At 37.8% G+C, this 21,657-nt stretch overlaps 1 protein-coding gene across 1 annotated transcript in view; it reads right to left on the bottom strand.

Annotated features, from left to right (window-relative positions):
* CAMK4 (calcium/calmodulin dependent protein kinase IV) overlaps positions 1-21,657 on the bottom strand; it is a 192,732-nt gene that overhangs the window by 75,669 nt on the left and 95,406 nt on the right. Inside the window, exons 4-5 of the mRNA XM_045837963.1 lie at positions 5,964-6,026; positions 3,959-4,041 (exon numbers count right to left, since the gene is read on the bottom strand). Of these exons, the coding sequence (XP_045693919.1) occupies positions 3,959-4,041; positions 5,964-6,026 (146 nt within the window). The remainder of the gene's footprint in view (positions 1-3,958; positions 4,042-5,963; positions 6,027-21,657) is intronic.

The following is a 21,657-nucleotide window of genomic DNA, read 5'->3' as shown; positions in this document are numbered from 1 at the left end:
TAATCTTCCTTACATGCCCTCCTTAATTCCAACCGTACTGCAAATTGTCATTCCGGGAAGCACTTTTCTCATTTTGTTGAGATCTGGCTTTTAGGTGTGTCCTTTGTTTGGCTCAAATAAACTCTAATAAATTCATAGATTTTTTTAACAATTTGGCAGTTCTTACATTGACATTGAATTTTTACTCTCAGCAGTGGTGGGGGAGACAATCTTCCAGGAAAGAACAATAACAAGCTAAATACAATCATTCTTAAAAATATATTTGAAGATATCAGCGAGTTACTGAGGAAGTAAAGGCTTCAGGAACTAGGAGCCAGGAAAGAAGAAGAACTCAGCAAAGGTAACATCTGATGCTTCTGCTTTCCCTTTAAAGGCATTTGCTGATTCTAAATCAGCAGCTGACAGGCTGAAGCTGAACAAAACTTCTTGTGTCTCACAGGGTGGAGAGAGCAGAAGTTGGCATTTAGGGTCTACCAAGGAAGGGGTGGCCTGGCAACATTCCCTGGCTTAAATTGGGACCCTTTAAGTGCAAAAAACCCTATGAGTAAGATTGACAGGAAACAGATCTGCCTTTGGGAAGCCCAGGTTTGAATCAGCCCAATACATGATGGGATTAAAGTGATATGTTTCTTACCTTAACTGCCTGTCAGAGCAGCACAAACAAATTCTGCTCTTTTGGAAGGTAACAACATTTGAAGCCACACATTTTAAGACCTCTTATACATAACATTTAGCATTGGAACAGCATAATCAGTCAAGCAAAAACATAAGAAGAAAATTGAAAAAAACAGGCAATTTTAAAATACATAGTATTCTGACACTGGAGTTAGACAAAAATCAGGGACAATAATATCTGTTTGAAAAACTTAATTAGAAAATTATAAGGATATTGCTAAATTTTCTAAAAGAAAACAAAACTCAAAAATTTACTCTTAAAGCAAACAACCTCACACCTCATATACTTAAAAAGTTCAGCAAATTTCTAAGAGTTGTGAATAGATTGAGCAGGATGGAAGAGAAAAACCTCTGAAGTTTTCTTTTAAAGATTTTATTTATTTATTTTTAGAGAGAGGGGAAGGGAGGGAGAAATGCCGACCTGAGAGAGTAAAATTGATTGGTTGACTTTCATGCGTGCCCCAGCTGGCGACAGAACCTGCAACCAAGGCAAGTACCCTGACTGGGAATCAAACCAGTGACCTTTGGCTTTATGGAATGATGCCCAACCAACTGAGCCATACCTGTTAGGGCTGGAGCTTTCTTTTTTACACGATATCATAACTCTGTAGAGGTTCTTTTTGGGAGGGGGATTTTCTTGGACACACACAGAATATAGGTTTCATTTCAAAACTTTTAACCAATTGTCCTAAGCAATTTACTACTTATATTCTATATGAAATAGCAGATTCCACTTGGAATTTTACTGTGTTTAGTTTTTGAAAAACACCACAGAATAGATCTTTTAGTGCTAATAAAATACAACCATTTTGAGTATAATGTGCTAACATGATTATCTTTTCATCAATTGCTCCATTAGTTCATTCATTAGATACCATTAAGGCCATCATTAGACCAGGGATGCATTTTCATCATCAAAACAAAATAAATTTTTTTGACCTAAGTACAGGGAAAAGTAAGTATATTATGATTTTTAATTCTCAAGAAAGAGAGCAATACATGGATAATAATGCAGGATATATTTTCAGCCTGATATAATTTTAAAGATAACTGTAGAATTAAACAATTTAATGGAGAAACCCAGTTCATCTCAGATATGGCAACAGATATGTAGACAACATTCACAGGGGGGAAACAGTCTCTTGTCTAAAACCACTAAGCGTTTACAGAGTGGTTGAGTGCTTTACTGGCTGCTGGCCATTCTTCAGATGTATTCTGTTAATTCTGAATATCTCATCCATTTTCTCTATAAATGAAATTTATCAACAGCATTTAGTTTTTCATTTCTGTCTAAAGTTGAATTAACTCTATCCCATCAAAATCAACTAGGCAACAAGATGAGAAAGCAAGCATTCTTTCATGAAAGAAAGTTTGGGAAAAAGGGAAGGAAAGAGACCCTTAGTCCCAAAATGACTTGAACAAACAGAGGTAGGTAAGGTAAATATTAAGTGCTATGGGTAGGTAATAGCTTCAGTGTGACATCCTGGTCCTACAATTACTTACAATTAAAATATGTGAGATTTCTTTCTGATTGACTGTAGTGAGCAGAGAAATACATAAGTTCTCTTTTGAGAGATTTCATGGCTACAGAAGCAGCAGGATCTGACTGTAAATTGGTTCTAAATGTACCTACCTACAGAAGGAATATGTTCATGAAAGAGTCAGCTAAAGAGGTGCTGAAAAAGGAGCACTGTTGGCAAGTTTTGGCAACATTCAATTCAGCTAGTTCAGAAGAGTCTTCACTAAGCACGGGGACATAAAATGATAGTTTTAGAACAAGACTGTCCTTACACAGAGTACTCAGACTGTCCCAGATCAGAGGCAGAGTGGACCAGTGTCTTAGCTTCCTTAGCATCATAGCGCTTCAAATTTGTTTTGAAGTTCAGAGAAATTAAGCAAATCACTCTAGGTTACTTATTTGTCTCTTAAGTTAGCATTTGGAACCTTGGTCTAACCATCAGCCAATTACCAGAAGAAGTACTCATATCCTTTTAAAAACTGATGCCCACTTTCCTGAGTTGATTCATTTATTTGCAGTGAATAGATATACTGTTGAAGATACATAAGTAGTGCCAATTAAGCTCCACTGTTTTGTTCCTTCCTACTTGAAGATACAAATCTGCACTAGGTAACATTAAGAACAGAAGCTTTGAAAACCAGTGTAAATACTTTTTTGGAAGCTGTTGAAGAGGTAGCAAATTTACCTGGGTGAGGATAGTGTGGGAATGAAGGGGAGAAGTGCTCCTCTCCCAAAACATTCTAAACCTATCCTTTTTAAAAGTCTTCCTTCTCAGAGTGTACTCATCTCAGTGGTTGCTCATTCATTCACTCATTCATTCATTCAGTGAATATTCATTGAGAGATTACTGTGCTCCAGGCAATTAGTATATATCAGCAATTCCCTCAATCTCTCTTCTGTCTGCAGTCCACATCTTTCTTAATCTATTTTTTTAACCAACAAGGCCTTTACATCTGTGCATAGCTTCTTACTATTTCTAATATATGCCCACTTATTTCTTTGACTTATTTCATTTTTATTATTATTTTTTGATTACCCCAATGAACATAGCAAAGGGGTCCCAAGGGATCATCAGGGTACACAGGGAATTCTCCTGAAAAGATGAGGAAGGTGGGAAAGCTATGGAGACTTAAATCTTTTATCTCTTGTACAGTTTGCCAATATTACACTTTACAAGTTTCCTAGGCACACTCCCTACCATCCTGAAACTTCTGCCTCAGGTGATGAACATAGGAGCAAGCAACTAAAATTGGTAATTATTACATATAGCAGAACATGTTTTTCTCTGCATCTTGGAATTCTTTACACAGCCTAAAAGAGAAAGAAGGCCTCAAAATAATCATTTGAAGAGTACTGATTTTTAAGAGCTTTTGGATCTTAACAGAGGATACTGTTATAACACATTTAACTTTCTATAATTTTCATCCAATGTTTTCTCACAAAATACTTTCGTAAATGTGACTATTTAGATTTAGTATGACTTTGGAAATTCTGTTTTTTGATTGAGGAAGTAAATGTTTGCCAAAGTAAACAGATACAGTGTTTTCTGTTTTTGCTCACTAAGCATCCCAACTTTTCACCCACTCACGTCTTATCAGCTATCACTCTCCTTCCATTCCATACTCCTCTTAAGATTTATTTTAGTAGACTGTATTAACTGGTATGATGTGTCATCATGAAAAATTTCAGGAGCAATTTCCCTTTGATTATTTTTTGGTGACGAAGCAAAGCCTTTCTGTGGTTGGATTTCTGGGATCAACTTACCTGTCAAACAGCTCTCCTCCTGTGACGAGTTCTAGGACCAGACTGATTTCTGTTGGGGTTTCAAATATCTCTTTAAGTTTTATCTGAAGAAAGATATAGAAAAAAAATCACAGATTCCTTACTTTCACTTTTCTGAGAAATAGCTAAAGCTACGGCAAAACCAAAACTCTGTAATAGCAACATGTTGGATCATTGTCAACAAAGGTCCCTATGCAAGTACCAGGGAGCCATTTGTCACTATGGTTATTTTTATCAGTTACCTCATTTCTTCAACGGTCCTTTTGAGTTTTTATGTTTTTTCTTTTGACCTGTGAAAGATGCCTACCTTAGAAACACTTTCTAATTTTTATCAAAATATCTTGATTTCTAAATTACTGCAGAATTTAAAAATAAAAGCAAATGAACAAAACTTCCTAAACCATTTGGAAGCATCGTGGTTGATGAAAATGCAAATGCCTCCTTCTCCTGGGAGGAACTTGGAATCACAGTCTAAGACAGGACAAGACCAGGTTAAAGTGTGTCTTTGTGGAAAATATATCCCTCAGCTGCTAAAGGCTGCTGGTGGATGAAGGGATCCTCACAAAAGTAATAATGGCAATGACCTGATTGACCATAAGAGGGCTTTCACCACATTGAGATAATCCATCTGATTTTGGATATTTTCCTCAATACATCTGATAATCTAGTGATAGGGCTGATCTATATTTGAGGAAAATTCTACACTCACTTCTCTTTGAAAGAAAAACTATGGACAGTGCAAACATCATGACTGTATGTGGCAAATATGACTCATTGCTTACCCAAAGCCCTTCTCTCCCTACTTTATTGTAAACAGAACTCTGAATTTGTTTAGGGAACAAAGGTGTCAGACTCAAATTATGGATCATGATTGGTGTGAGTCTCTTATGACAACCTTTTCCCCATTTTCCCAGTCTCTGTGAAGTTCAGCTTGTTCTTGTGGCCAGCTCTGACCAATGAAATCTGAAGGGAATTCTGCTGCAGCAGGAAATTCTGGAAAATCTTTTGCTCATCAAACTCTGCTTCTGGGGTCTTTCTACTTCTTTCTGTCTTGAATATAGGCTGGAAGCTTGTGGAGGGTGTGGAGCAGTGGTTTTAGGGCCATGAGGGAAAGGTATGAGGGTGATAGCAAATGCCCTGAGGTAGGCAGAACCAGTGGGAGGAAGCTGTTTGGGTTTCCGATGACATCACTGAGGAGTGGAACCAATGCTGGTGACTGCCTGCCTTCTGATTTCTTATAAACTAAAAAAAATATTTGTTTAGACCACTACATTCAAGTTTTCTGTTTTTTATAGCTAAAAGCATTGTTAACTCCTATAATAAGTTCAAGAACTTTGCCTTAGGCCTAAGCATTGCAGGTCACCCTCCTGGACAGAACTCTCTCAGAGAAATGAGTAAAATGTCTTCTTTAAGTAGTTGGTTCAATTCATAAAATCAAGTGCTGGCCTGTTCTTTTCACTTCAGTGGCTCCAGAAAGCTTTTGCCAGACCTTCCCCTTAGTGCCTTTGTCTGGACATAGCCTAGAGCAGAGTTTCAGAAAATATTTCAATTTCCCCATTCAAGCACATCATTTATTTGAATCTTCACATTGTTTCTGAAGCAGATACCCTCTCTGATGAGACTGAAATGACTTTGGAAAGCAGCGCATTTTCTTCAGAGGCTTTTTTAGCAGAAGGAAAAAGCCAGTGTTTAAGTAGAGTGAAACAAAATGATCTGAATTTTAGCTGTCCTTTTGTGCATGAAAATAAAGATGGTATATATGCTGATCTGTCCATTTTAAAAACCCTTTCAAAAGGTACTGTCTTTAAGATTTATTCAGCTGAAGATATGAAAAATGTGACAAGCGAGGACAAGAGCCTGGTGACTGTGGCTGCTTAGTGGTGGTGGGAGAATCCCTTTCTCACAATCAGTGTGGACAGCACAAAGCTCACAAATCCCACTCTCTACATTTGGAGATTTTTGGAATAGTAGTTAAAAAATCACTTACAATGTTTGGATGTGAGAGGCGAAGAAGAACTCCTATCTCAGTTCTTACAATCTTTTTGTCCACCTAAAAGGCAAAATGAAGGAAAGAAACTGAAAGATACTCCCACCTTATAAATGCCTTAATTATAGCAAAGAATAAGAAACAGTAATAACCACCTGGGTGAATCAGGTAATTGGCAAAGGCTCTTCTAAGCTTTTTTCTGTACCTCCTTCCCTCGCCACACCCCCTTGTCGTTTTCCCCCATGTCTTTCCTCTCTGCTTCATACACAAGTAGAACTAGTTACAAATACGGGTCACAAGTTCTCAGACCTCTTAACATGGCCCTTTTCTTATCAAAATTCATGGTTATCACCACTCAGGCACAAGTTCATTTCAAATGATTCTTCCTCCTTCTTTTCCTTTGTTTTATGGATCCCCGTCCCCACCCTCCTGGAGCTGTCCATCACTTTACCTGCCTGTCGCCCACAAGCTTGCACACTTAACACAGCCTAATCAGTCAGAGAACTCTGTTCCCTGGCCATAGAGACTGCATCAGGGATATCTACCAGGCCCAAGTCACCCGTCATGGCCCGCCCTAAAAACTTTGCTCAAATAATCAAGAAATAGGTTATTTTTTCTCTGAATTTCTTGATTCTATATTTTCTCTGAAAATAGCTTTTTCTCTGAAATTGTGAGGTTAAAAAAAGGATAGAGTATGCCATTACCTGAAACCAATTTTGATACCATAAGAAACCACTTAACTGAAAACAAAGTCAAAACAGAAAAAAAATCATTTTTGAGAGATGAAAAATGAGTACTGGTGATATAATATAATCCACTGGATTCAGTTAAGCATAAGTTAGTCTGCCCTTTGAACTTGCATATTATATAATCCACCAAATTTCCTTTCCTATATAAGGTATCCAGAGTTAGTTTTCTGTTGCTTGTCATTAAGGAATCCCAGTTGGTTTACCGCTGCTACTTGATCTCTAGGTTTAAAACAATAGCCATTTACATTAGGATATTAAAAAATCAGGAGTACTTCCCTTTTCTAAGCCAATGATTGACTCTTTTAATCACAGTGGATTAAAGTTTTAGATCCTAAAAGTCATATACTAGAAAGAAAATCCACCAAAGCAATGTATAGGCAATACCTGCACTCTTACTGTGGTCTCTGCCATCTGAGCTGTCCAGAATCCTGTTACTGGCAGAGCTCACATGGTTTTAGAAATGAACATGCAGAGGTTTATGTGCAATTCAAAGCCAAGCTTGGTGGGCACGATCAAGACACAGCTGCATATGGAGAGTGAATTCTACCATTTAAGTTACATCCCCTGAGGAAGCAAGGATGGGCCTGAGAAAAATTCTAATCATGATTCAATGGTGATAACCAAACATACTTTCAAGATTATGACATTCGTCCATTTAATTTTTATTCTCTAATAAAAACGTTAACCAAAACGATATATTCTTTGAAAATAAAGAAAGAATATTCAAGTGAATATTCATAAACTTTAGATGTTCTTTTGCTTGGTTGCAACTTATATATTTTTAATGACTTTTAAATTTATTTTTAGAGAGGGGGAAGGGAGAGAGAAAGAGAGGGAGAGAAAAATTGATGTGGGAGAGAAACAAAGATCCGTTGCCCCCAACCAGGGGCCTGGCTGCAACCCAAGCATGTGCCCTGACCGGATATCGAATTGTTGACCTTTTGGTTTGTGGGATGATGACCAAGCCACTGAGCCACACCATGCAGAACTATATATATATATTTTTCTGGCAAATATAATTTTGCCAGAGCCTAGAGTGCCTTACTTAAAGAGGGTGGTCACCATTTATAAAAACCTTTAGTTTCCATGAGAAGAAAAACTTTTATAAGGAATTGTTAAAGGATCCTCATTTAGTAGCCGTACTACCTCATTAAGTAGCCATATAGTCACACTAAGGCTTCTTAAACTATAATAAAAGTTTTGGTCATTCATATGGTTCATTGGAAGGCTTAGGGTGTTTTAACATATTTTTTCCAAAGAAAGCTTAAATTATTAAAATTAATTCACAATGCAAACAAAGTATATTCTACTGGAATAAATGCCAGTCTGTGCAATTCAGCATACTCCTGAGAATATTCATAAATATCCCATATAATAATGCAGCAACAGTTACAAAATTGGACTAAGAAGAGTGAATAAAGATATAATCCATGCAGTTAATACCTAAAAACCAATATGAGGCAGTTACACAAGAGAGATTCACTGTGAACAAAAATACAAGTTGGTAAGAAGTAACCCAGTCACTGTACGTTGAATTGACAGGCTCTGAAGCTTTCACAGCAAAGGAATAAAGAAACACAGACAATATTCTAGGATTCGAGAAGTTTGGAAACTGCTCCATCAGTCTGTCCCAGACAGTAAACCACAATACAATTCAGACTATATATTAATCAAAACATTTTAGCCATAAGTCACACCCAGCTCAAACTTGCTAAAGCCAAAAAGCAGTTTATTTGCACACATAACTAGGAAGTCACAGTGAATCTACCTTCAAACACAGCTAAATCTCAGGGTTCTAATTCAAACACAGTAGTGTTTTCTTTCTGTCTTTGTGTCTCCTCCTACCCCAAATGCCACCTAACATGGCCCCTGGAAGCCCCAAACCTATATTCTTCAGTCTCACATTTTTTTAAAGAGAAAAGAGAGATACTCTTCTTCACATGTACATATCTAACCTCAAGGCAGAAGTCTCCATGGACTTGCTTGTTTCTCGTGCCTGTAAAAAAGTGCATGTGCTGTTAAATTTTCTGGACTATTGGTTCTTAGACTTTCAAAGGGATTCTCAGAATCCCAAATAGCTACATTTTCCAAAATTAAAAAATATGCACACTCCTGTGCTGAGCCTGAGAGGCCTGAGGAAAAAAAGGGAAGACGGGTCGAAAAATATGTGAAGAAGAAAGTAATGGGAACTTCAGGAAAGAAAAGGAAAAGCAGTTTTGCACTGTGAGAATGATGCTTGGAGACAGAGGTGCTAATGGACTGGGAAAAGAGAAGAGGGGCTCCAACAGCGAATTTCTGTTAGACTGGAGCCACATGACTATCACACATGTGGCCTAGACCTGGACTCTGGGACTTCAAATACTCTTGGTAAATTAGGGTGAACAATATGAGTAGAGACCACTGCTCTAGGCTTCTAGGATTCAGTCAAGTACATCAGTATTTCCACAGAAATGCTCAGCCTTATCTCATGGTCTTTGCAGGCTTTGAGACCATAAGTCTTCTTATTTTGTGCCTGTGTTTCTTCCAGCTTCTTAGGCTCATTTTTAGTTCGCATAATGACCAGAGAGCATGCTGCAATTTATGGAGTTGTGCTTCTCAAATCTTTTGCAGAAAAAGGCAAAATGTAAAAGTTATTAATGGATAAATAAGTAGACAAATATCTTTAAATCTTCACAAGCATTTTCCTCTGCAGAGCTTCTGCTTAATTTAGCCTCCCGTTTCTGGCATATCAACCTGTACATATCACCAACATGATTGATGAGAAGACTTGACAACTGGAGCTTTGTTAAATTGGGGAATGATAGTTTTAGCCTATGAGGATTTGAAAATTAAAAACTTTCAACATGCAAAAATCTGTTACAAAATGCAAGTATCGAAAGAGAAACACATAAAAAATATTGAGGTTTTTCTACATGAGGCTAGTGTCTCCAGTGACTAGAGAATTTTAGCCACATCTGATTATTCTCATCCCCTGCTTGATCTGACAGAAACCTGACCACCTCATGACTACATTTTTCAGAGTCTCTCAAACTGGTGACTCGTCTTTGTCTCTCTCAGTGGGCAACTTGCCCACAGGACCTGGAAGGAAGTGTCCTAGCTCTTTATTGCTAGGTCCAAACCATTTCTCTTCCCTTGACCCTACAAAATTCTGGTTGCTTTGAAATGTCTGCCATCAAGCAATATAACCTGCAACTTCTTGTAGTCATCTTCCCATCCTCTTATCACTCATCCTATACTAAAAATTTTAGCAAGTTTTAGCAACTTTATCTCGACCACTTGTCCTATCATTTTAACAGCTTCAACTCTCATGTGGATGATCCATTCAACATCCCTGTCTGTCAGTTTCTTTTTTAACCTATTTCTCAATTGCAACAATCTCTTCTTCCACTCCTCCTTAGTCAGTCGTTCCCATGATCATTCATCATTATCATTAGTTTTACCACTTTAGAAACACTGATTTCTAACATCACACTCTCTGCTTTCTACTTCCTATATTTTTAGCTCTTACTTAGCTTAGATACAATGTCCCATTAGTATAAGCAATGGTCTGCATATTCCCCCAACTTCTTTGCTCTTACCTTTCTCTGTTCTATCTGCCAGGAATAAACCCTTAACGTGGTTAACTCCACTGTTCTCTTACTCCATGTTTGTGCCTGAACTGAAGTGGTTGGAAGAAAACACACAATCATATTAATTGTTCCCATTTTTAATTTATATCCACAAATCTCCAGCTCTTTCTATAATGCAGTCTTTTTTACTTTCTCCCTCCAACCTCCAATATTCCCTCTTTCCTTCACTCTCCTATCACAGACTTGCTTCTAATTCACTGAGAAGGTATAAACAATCCAGGGACTACACAACCTTCTTACCAGCCAATCTATCAATATCTATACAATCTGTATCCAATTAACTTCACCTATTTATTCCACAGACATTTTTTGAGTATCCACTATTCAAAGATGCTATTCTGGGTATGAGGATACAACAGTGAACAAAATAGATAAACTTCCTAAAAATTTATGCTCCGAGAAACACACATACTAATGCAGACAGAAAATGAACAAATAAAGGCCCAGAATTGGTAAACACTAAAGAAGAAAAAACAAAACCCATGCTAAGGGAGACAGGGTGATTAGGGTGCTATCTGAGTTGGCAAGCTAGGAAAGGCTCGTTGGTCAAATAAGGGGACACAGGCACTTGGCTCTGAGGGAAGAGTGTTCCTGACAGAGAAGCAAAGGTCCTCAGCTACAAGAGGGGTTTGAAGCAATCAAGTGAAGGCAAGGAAGCCAGTTTAGCCAGAGCAAAGTGACAGAGGAGGAGAGTAGTAGGTGATGACAGAGGCTTGTCATGACCAGAAGCTGGGTCATGAAGAGCCATGTGTAATGTGGTGTTTTAGTGTGAGATGGATCAGACATAATTGGAAGGTTTTGAGAGAGGAATGACATCACCCTAGTTAAGTTTTAGAAGGTCATTCTGAATCTTGCAGGGATGAGGATGATGGAAAGAGTAAAAGCAGGGTAGACTTGGTAAAGAGGTTACGGCAGTTACCTGGGTGAGAGATGATGGAAGTTTGGAGCCAGGTGGTATAATGAAGGAGGAAGAAATGGATGGATATTTTTAAGGAACAGCCAACAATATCTGAAGATGGACTATCTATGGGGCATTGGAGAAACAGAAGCGTAAAGATGGACTGTTATTTTTTTGGCCCAAGAAAGGGGTAAAATTGCCATTTCCAGAGATGGGGAAGGCTGGGAGAAACAGATTGAGAAAGATGCTAATAACATTGGCTCTGTCCAAGAGAATTCATCTATGCTTTGTCCCATTTTACTCCAGCTCACTTATCATCTAGCTGATTTTTGAAGAAGCCTAGATCATTTCCATTTCTAGGCCTTTCCACTTTATACTTGATAGACTTTTGTCTTGAATGTTCTTCTCCCAGATCTTTCAGTGTGAGTTTGGACCCAGTGGAGGGGAGAGTGGAAAACACAGCTACACAGAAACAGTTCAGAGGTGGAGGCAGGGGTGAGCATTAGACGTGGTACAGTGGGGCAGAAAGGAGATGAAAGTTTTGGGGACCCAGTACCTTATTTTACATTCAATACTGGCCAGCATAGCACTAATCTTGTTCTGATCAGTATAGGAAGGCAAACTCTAATAAAGCATTTTAATCAAATAAGCTTGGCTTTGAAAATTGTGACATTTTTTGATAGTTCTGTTTATAACTGCCTTTCACTACCTGCAGATGCCAAGATACGGGGAGAGCAAAAAGCATAAAAACAGAGATTTCCAGTGGAGGAGGAGCCCAAAGGTTGGAATAGACTTTGAGAAAGACAAGAATGTCTCTGAGAAGCTCAACAGAAATAACGACACATATTTCAGAACCTGAAACATCTGTAAGTCAGGTAGATTCAAACAAGGCAGCTTCTATGAGTAAGAGTCTTATATTTTACAGTGAATGAAATAGGTTTAAAATATTCCTGGAAGGGAAAACATGCTGAACAAAGTTTATGCAAAAGATTTGGCTGGTGCCAGACTCATTACAAACAGGGTAGACCTAACAGAAGAAGAAAAAGGAGGAGGAGAATGCATTATAAAAAGTAGAAATGACTTTATATCTTTACACGCCTGTTTCTCCCATTTCTTTCATCTCCGTATCTCTCCCTGGGATTGAGAATATACAGGGGTTACCCTGATTTAAAATCTCTTATATTTAAAAAGATCTCATTCCTTAGTCCTCACCCCCTTCCTGTTTCTAAAGCAGATCTCTGCTTCTCTTCTCAGAAAAGCTCTCCAGAGTTATCTCTGCATTTTTTCTCTATTTCCTTCCCTGCCCATATATTTTTCCAGGACATCCAGTCTGGCCTCATCCAAGCACTCATCCAAGATGGCTTTTACAGAAGAAGTTAGTGTCCTCCTTGGAAGAGCCACTTGGAGCTAAGCTACTTTTCTGATTGCATCTTACCCTGTCAACAGCATTTAACATGGTATTTGTTCACGCCCTTCTTAAAATAAAATGGATTATTCTAGGTCATTATCTGGTCTGATGTTTCTGCTACTTTAAATGCTGCAGCAGTACTGTAACACTTCCTAACTGATCTTCCTGTTTTTGTTTCTTACCCTTTATAATCATTCTGTCTGCATACAGCAATGAGAGTGATGCCTTTATTCTGTAAATCAGATCATGTCACTCTCCAACTTACACTCCATTGTTGTCATCCCACTGTACTTAGAATAAACACAAACTCCTTACCATGGGACATAAAACTCAGAAGGGTTTGGCTTTACCCTTTTGATCTGATAGTTCATTCAACTCGCACGCCAGGCTCCAAGGCCTTTACATTTGTCACCTTCTCTTCCACTAGACCTCACTTCACACAGAGAGTGACTAGAGGCCTTCCCTGGTCACTGCATCAAAAGTAGCTACCTATGGGAGGGAAGTGGGGAGGGATGGGTGGGCGGGCTGGAATGGGAGTGGAGGGCAGAAAACTATACTTGAACAATGATTAAAATAAAAGTTTTTAAAAAAGTAGCTACCTGCACATATACACAGACACACACCATGAATCATTTAGAAACTTCTATGTTACCACTTAATTACTGGGCCGTTATTTGATTCTTTCACCAAAACATAAACTCTACGACAGCTAGGGTTTTGTCCATTTTATACACAGCAGTATCCCCAGCATTATATACCAACATCTGGATATAGGAGTTTGCTGAATGAATGAATGAATGAATGAATGAATGAGAGTTGGAGCTAGTATTTGAATACAAAAGGTTGGTAGTTCAAAGAAAAACAAAATCCCAGGTTTAACAGCTGTGGTTGGAAGAGATTAGAACCTGGTTAGCCAGTTTTCCTTTGATCCATAGGACATTTTTTGTAATGTGACCTATGCCAGTGGAGTGGAGCATGCCTGTCTCACAGTCAGAGCTAAATACCCAGGTCTTCTAGAGACTGCCCTGCTCATAGCTTGTGATTTCCAAGCTGTGAGCTGCAAAGGGTTACTGCACCACTTATGTAATATTTCATTCTAAGATAAATGAAGACTGTTCCAAGGAATGTAATTGATAAAGCTCCACTCCAGCAGGCACTGATTACATGTCTTCTCCGCTCCCCATCACAGGCTAAGATCTTTCACAGTGGCCAAAAGGAGTCCTGTTTTCTTCTTCAAAGAGCACACCTTACCTTAACTTGTATGATCCATGTTTTATATCCAACACAACCACAGAATAGATAAAGTGAGAATGAAATGATGAACATTAAACAATGATAACAACGAGAACTGGAGTATACTATGCATTCCCAAAGAAGGCGCTGTGAGACCCTTAGTAAGCAGAGGATTCTAAGGTTGCAATTGTGAATTAATTTGTCTGTGCCCATGAGTGGGGACAGTTCTAGAGAAAAGCCTTGCTGGGCACCTACTTTCACATTCCCAATGAGGTGATTTTTGCAAAGATATCCTGTGATAAAAAAAATGCATACAAAATAAGCCTCCTAAATTCTCTTGTCAAGTTCACGTGGCCAGGGCTTGAGGAAAATAAACACTTTTATAAAATATACTTTTGAAGAAAATAAATACTTTTTAAAAATGTCATACCTACATTTTTTTAAAAATGTGAAATATAATAAATAAGACAGAGGAACATATTCACCACTATAACATAATGGTCAATAGCATTTTGCTTTATTTACTTTAGCTTTTTAAATTGTGCATATTTATTTACATAGTTTAAATACTGAAATAGAATTTTGTTTCTTCCAATGTTCACTAAAGATACCCTAAAATTTTAAGGATACCCAATGTTTATAGGCACAGTGTAAAACAGCTTCCTCGTGGCCTGGTCTCATCAATGGCTATCCTCTGGTTAGATGGTCATGAATTTTTACAATTTGTTACTAACATAAATTATTTTGTAATAAACATCCTTGACTGTACGTTGTTTTTAAACATTCAGTTTGACTCCTGGCTCTGTCATTTAGAGTCCTGTATCAAGTCACTCATCTTTTCTAAGGATTATTTCAATTTCTTCATGTGTAAACTGGGGATAATTGCTTCCCCACAGGACTGTTGTTGTCAGGATTAAATCAGAATGTATGTGAAATCTTGCAGCACGTGGTAGACGTTCAGTAATATTAGCGCCTGACCTGAAATAATTTGTAAAAGTAAGGTCAACATTTTCTGGTCTTCTATTTGCAATTTCTTAAGTCTTCCCAAATAACCTACTGCAATTAAAAGAAACTAAATTTAGAAATATTGGGATTCATGAGAGCATTCAAGCTCTGGTAAAAACAATGTCTAATAAACATGAGACATGATTTTATTTTTCTTTTTTCTAAAAGTGGAAGATAACCATTAAAATTTTAAGTTCCATCCAATATAACCTTCTTGCTTTGTGGTAATCAAAGAGGGAATTGATACCTGTTGGCATTTAAATTTAAAAACCTTCCTCCACCTTTTCTGAAGACTGGATAAGACCTGTACCCTTTTGGTTAAACTTCAGGGAGGTTCTCAGACTATTGCTTACATTTAATAATTGCTGTTGACCACCACGGTCACACCTGAGTTGCTACAGACCTGGGTATCATCAGGTCCTGCATTCAGGTTCCAATGGAAATGTGACAAATGGCACAATTTCTTTTTTGTGCCTTCAGTAATTTTTACATGGTCAGAAAGGACTTTTCAAAATGTTTTCTATATTACCAAGAAGCAATGAAAACAAGAAAATTTATTTTTAATTGTATGTATCTTTCTTTTTTAAAAATGTTTTGTTTATGCTATTACATAAATTAGTTGTCCTAATTTTTACCCTTTTGCTCCCCTCCACCGAACCCTCCACTCCCATAGTCAATCCCCACACAGTTGCCCATGTCCATGGGTCAAGCATATATGTTCTTTTACTAGTTCCTTCACTTACTAGCCAGCCCCCACCTCCCCCATCCCTCTTACAGCTGTCAGCTCATTCCATGTTTCTATGCCTCTGACTTTATTTTATTCATTAGTTTATTTTGTTCATTAGGTTCCACATATAAGTGAGATCATATGGTATTTGTTTTTCAATGACTGGCTTATTTCACTTAGCATAATAGTATCCAGGTCCATCCATGCTGTTGCAAAAGGTAAGAGTCCTTTCATTTTACTGCTGCATAGCATTCCACTGTGTAAACGTATCACAGCTTTTTTATCCACTCATCTATTGATGGGCACTTAAACTGTTTCTAGATCTTGGCTATTGCAAATAACCTTGCTATGAACATAAGGGTGCATCAATTCTGTTGGTGGGAATGCAGACTGGGCAGCCACTGTGGAAAACAGTATGGAGTTACCTCAAAAAATTAAAAATGGAACAGCCTTTTGACCCAGAAATTCTACTCTGGGAATATGTTCTAAGAATCACGAAACACCAATTCAAAAGAATAATTTTATATTTTTTTTTGCTGGGCGGCAATCACCTAGTTGCCCAGTTCCTGAACCATCTGAAGTGAGGGGCAGGACACTGTATACACTCGGAGGCCCTGAGATGCTCCTTTGATCTTAAAACTAAGTGGTTATCTATTAGTTATAAAACTGAATAATTAGATATTCAAGAAGCTTATGACTTTGTAATTTGTAAATTAACAAATACAAAAAGTACTCCTGAAACATTAGCATTTTAAGCCTCATCAGTTATAACTTGGGTTGAATCTCTTACTGAGGGTAACTTTGAAGAGGGGAAAACAGGGACACTTAAAAGCTTTAGCTCTTTGCCTGCTTTTTTTTTAAGATAACTAAGACCTTCAAATACTCTGGTTAATATTGCTCAAGAATGTTAAGAGCTTCCTCAAAAACAAACAAAACAAAACAGGAATGATTATAGCAGGGGAAATGCTTTTCAATGACTTCAAAAGTAATAAAATTATGTTGTGGGGCCGGAATTGGAAAAAGAAATCTTAATGATTTAAGGTTTAAAAAATAAAGTTCCACTGTTGATTGCACTCCATAGCAGTGTTCTTCTTCCATGTGGAAGTATGGGTTTGACAGCCCTGCTGAGGAAGCACCCTAACACACAAGAACCCCGGAGGCTTACTTTGCTGAAGACTCCAGATCCTTTCGGAATCAGAAACTAAAGTTTCAGCTCAGTCCTTCTCAATGTCTTTTTCTTCACAGGAATTTGCACATTCTCAATGCACGGCCATGAGCGTGCACTTAAGTCTCATCTGGGCTGAGGGAGTCAAAGTTGAGACGCTCCGTGTACAGGGAGCGAGGTAGACAGGCACACGTTCTGTGCTGTGTCGTGGCATTGCTCCCTCTCTGATCCTCTCAGCACGGTTTTAAAGGAAAAGAGACTCAAACTTGAAAAAGGGAAATATCTTTGAGTAAATATTTTAAGTATTTTTCCTCCCAGATATCCAGTGGTACCTGTCTTAGGTGGAATTTTAATTGTCATAGAAAATAGACAATACTTTTAAGTGAATTTTTAGATGTAAGTGGAAGAGGTAAATTTTGACACCCACATTTCCCTTTTTAAAAAATCCATCAGAATTTAAAATATGAGAACCAAATTTTGGATCTGCTTTGATTTATCAATAAAAGAAGTCATTCACTGCTTATAGTGCTTTATTATGTATGTTGCACCTTGAAACTCATCACAGCATCTAAATGTGTCCTGATGTCGTGATGGAAAAACAGTTACAGACTGTTCCGATCTCAAAATCTCAAGGAAAATTCCTCACAGTGAGAGCTTGACATGTTATGGAGGTGGAGTATTGTAGACATAACCATCCACTTGATAGATTTTTCAGACTTCTGGGGTAGAGATAAGTATGACCAGCTTCAAGGGAATTTATCCTGTGATTCTGACACTTGCAGCAGAAAGGAAATTGGAACTTGATGTACACAGCTGCACTGGCGCCGTCAATGCATCCATCCACCATTAGGACAAAGAGCAGAAAAGACTCGGAGGAAGAAAGAAGGCATGCATATCATACACGCCCATTGTCCTTCTTTCATTTGTCAGTGGATATTACATGCTGAGACTCATTATACCAAGGTTTTAACAGCATTGGAAAAGAAATACGTTGCTTGTATTCTCTGCACATAGGGAATGTTATGTATCCCTGTTTCACAATGTGACTTAGAACTGCACTGAACTTCTCTGTCTGTCTGTCAGTGAACTCTTATTAGCATTATGCTCTTTTACTATTAAAACTACTGAAGTGGAATATGGTAATTCAAGTGCTTACTTCAAAAAAAGAGTTGAAAGCTAACTGAAGACTGAAAATTATTTGGACCTCTTCTAATTAGTATCTTCTGCACATGGCCATTTGCTTTTTCTCTTTGGAGTTCCATGACTTGATCTTTTTAAGGCCTTGTTTCTCTTCCTCTTACATTGTGGGGATGGATGCACCATTCAACTTTGTACCATAAAGAAATGTAAAAATAAACATTGACTAAGGAAGTTCTCCCTATTAACACTAAGACTATAGCTTTGGTCCTTCTCACTAAGATATGAGTCCTAAGTTCGCTGTGAGGCAGACAGGCTGTATTCCTCTGGCTCTCTCAGCTCTTCTGCTTGTGGTTCACTGGGTACCCATCCCCAGCTCCAATCCCCTGGCCTGGAGCTGCTCTCAGCCTTCCTGTTGCCTAGCTCTTCTCCTTCAGTTACAAGGCCATTCTCACTCAGTTCTCTGAGAAATTTCTAGTCTTTTTCTTCTACTACGGTACAGTGACATAAGCTATCCCTCTAAGATTTCCTCTGTTTTTTGGCTAGTTATAAATCTCCTTTTTCTGCTGTACACACTTCATATAAAAGACAAAGATAATTTTAGCTCCAACAATCTACTACTTAAAAAGGTGATAACTTCAGTGGATGGTGTAACTGCAAAGTGTGCTTTGTTTTGGGCAACAAAACACAGACACATGCCTATATATGCTCATTCGTTCTCTCTCTCCCATTCTCTCCCCCCCCCACCCCCGCCCCCATGCTCCTTGCTTCAGCTTGCCTCTCAATTACGGTATTTATTTTAAAAATAACAAAATACCTATAAGAGTTTTATAACGACATGATGGATAAGCAAGCTGAACTGTCTCAGATTCTAGCAGTATTTCTATCAAAAAAGAAAAACAAATGAAACTACAAGTAATTCTCTACAAGAATGTTCAGACTTCCAAGTGGCTTTCTGAATAGATTTTAACATTCTACCCTGCTACGTTTCTTCTCTGGCAGACACATAATTGTCACAAACTGAATAGAAATATCCCTGTTCCTATTCCAGGAAACCTGGTTTAATAGTCCCTATGAAAATCAATAGGTTCCAACTGACAGAATGCTTGGAGAAGTTTCGCTTCACTTGATGCGGCTTGTTATCTGCAAACTGCTTTCCTTAATGTGTTCTGAGACCTCAATTGGGCCCAAAAAGTCTATTTCAGCTAGTGATTTATTATCCTCCTCTTAGTCACTGACCAAAGGTGACCTTGCCTACACGTCTAAAGCATACTCATGAATGGTTAAAAGTGGCTACAGCAGTGTTCAATAGATGCAGATCTTTAACCCAAACTGACCCAGCCATCTCTCTGACGTAGATCACAGCAACTGGAAAATGAGTGGTCCATGCTTAGTCTTCCACATTCTCACAGGTTAGACAGAAGGAGAAAAGATCAGGTGATCTTCTGTTTACCCAGTGGTAAAATGGTATCATTTCTATTTTAGAATGGAGGAACCTGAAAAATCTCCCCTAATAGAGATGTCCTGGAGTTTCATCTACCAAGAATTTGAGAGAAAGCCTGCGTACATTCTGTAATTTAATCTAGAGCAACCTTTCAAATTCTCCTGCAGATTCATAGTTATGTATACTGAAATGTTAACTCATAAGAATAAAGGGAAAATGAACAGAAGTTAAAAACTAACTCATAGAATGATTGGCAAGGTGCAATGTGTGGTTCTGCACCTAACTGAGAAGAGCATAAAAGGCCAAACCAGCACCTATGAAAAAAATTCATAAAAGCTATGGGCACTTCCTAGGTGAAAATTCATTAAATAATTCAAGAAAAACACTTCCAGAAATGTACAGGTAACTTTATGTTATAATATATAAAATATGACAAAATTCAGACCTGGAGCAGCTTCTATGTTGCGATCTAGTCACACTGCTCCGGCGATGAGCATTGAAAGAGCCACAGGGCTGCAAATGTGCCAAATCCAGGAATCCCAAGCATCCCAGATTTGTTTAAGCAAACGGTCATATGATCAGAAATATTTATAGTGCCAGATTAAATTTACTGATACAATGGTAAAACATATGCCCATTTTTAGCAGAGCTTATAAAAGCACTCCAAAAACAATGTAATTAATTTTATTCATTGAGAAATTTGCAATATGTCTGGTGTTGCTAACTGTGCAATTTTAAATCAAGCTAATGAGGGCATTAGAATTGCACAGAGCAAACTGGTACTATTATAATATAAAATATCTGCATGGACCATTATAATTAGTAATAAGAATAATGTTCATCATTTATTACATGCTTCCTGGGTGATAAGAAATAGTGTACATAAATTACTCCATTTTTATCTTTGCTAGAACACCATGAGCTAGATGTTCTGTAACCCACTTTACAGAAGAAGAAAGTGAGATCGAGAGATTTGCATAATTTATCATAAAGTCACACAGGTAATATGTGGCAGAAGTGATCCTGAACTCAATGTGTCTGGCTCTAGGGCCCATGGTCTCACCTTACAACTGCACAGCCATTCACAGGAATGTCAGATTACCAACACATGCTGGATTTGCACACTGAGGTTAATTCTAAGACTCAATAGTGGGTATTTCATGAAAGGGCAGGGATTTTGCAGCAAGCTGCATGAAACCTTTTCCAAGAGTTGAGCCATGTGGCCAGAAATTTCATCTGAATTTTAGAATTCAAATATTTGTCTCTAAAATTCCAGGGACATAATAAGTAATTGATGAGCATAATTTTCTTACATCTCAACCAGTCTTGAGAAAGAGCCTTATTGATAGAACCAAAATGTGATTATTTAAATACACCCTGAAGTATGAACTCCTAAGGAAGGTAAAGTACATAAATTGTTCCTGAAATAGTGAATCCATTATCACTATGTCAGTCTTCAAAAGTTGTGTTTCCATTGTACTCAGCGAAATTCAGTTCAGGCTGAAGGTTCCATCTATTTAATCTGCTCAAATTTTGACACTTTTTCTTTCCTTTTGTGTAGTTTTAAGATCAGCATATTTAAAGTCATGTAACATCAGTAAAAAGGTGTCATCCTGTAAATCACTGGTTGTCCTACTAGCTGTGTCTGTCAGAACACTTTAATGGGCCAAAGTCATTAACTGGAGGAAGAAGCTTAGTAAATCTTTCCACTCTAATTCAAATTCTTTTGAACTTCACATCTCTCAAATGGAGATGGCAAAGGGCTTATGCTAAAGAAAAAAAATAGCCTTCTTTCCTTTACACTTGATTTCTGTTTTTCAAAGTTCATAGTAAAAGTTCCATTATGCCCACGAGCCAATTAGTTCTTTGTGCAAAGTAATAAGGTATTTAGGTGTAAATGGCACTTCCTGTCTAACTGTTTCAAAAGAAAAAATGATAAAATAGGCCACCTTTTCCCAAGAGGAGAGTATGTGGAGGCAACTCCTAGTGATTTGACTTCTTCAGTACAAGAATCACTAATATGTGGAACAGGCTGACAGCGGTAGAGGGGAGGAGGAAGGAGGAAATGGTGGAAGGAAGGGGAAGAGATTAGACTCCTGGACATGGACAATGGAAAGGAAATTGGCTGCAGGCAAGAGGGCTGGAGAGAGGTGGAGGGGGCAAAAGGGAAAAAATATTAGGACAACTGTGATAAAATAAATAATAAAAAATAAAGTATAAAAAAAGAATCACTAATACAAAGTGGAACAAGTTATAAATACAAATTAAAATAGTGCTTCAATTCAACTTCTCTATTGTT

This window comes from Phyllostomus hastatus, unplaced genomic scaffold (assembly GCF_019186645.2).
Source record: "Phyllostomus hastatus isolate PE091 unplaced genomic scaffold, TTU_PhHast_1.1 phas_contig_254, whole genome shotgun sequence".
Lineage (NCBI taxonomy): Eukaryota > Metazoa > Chordata > Mammalia > Chiroptera > Phyllostomidae > Phyllostomus > Phyllostomus hastatus.
Note: the sequence above shows the minus strand (reverse complement) of the source record. Positions and strands in the feature narration are given on the sequence as shown.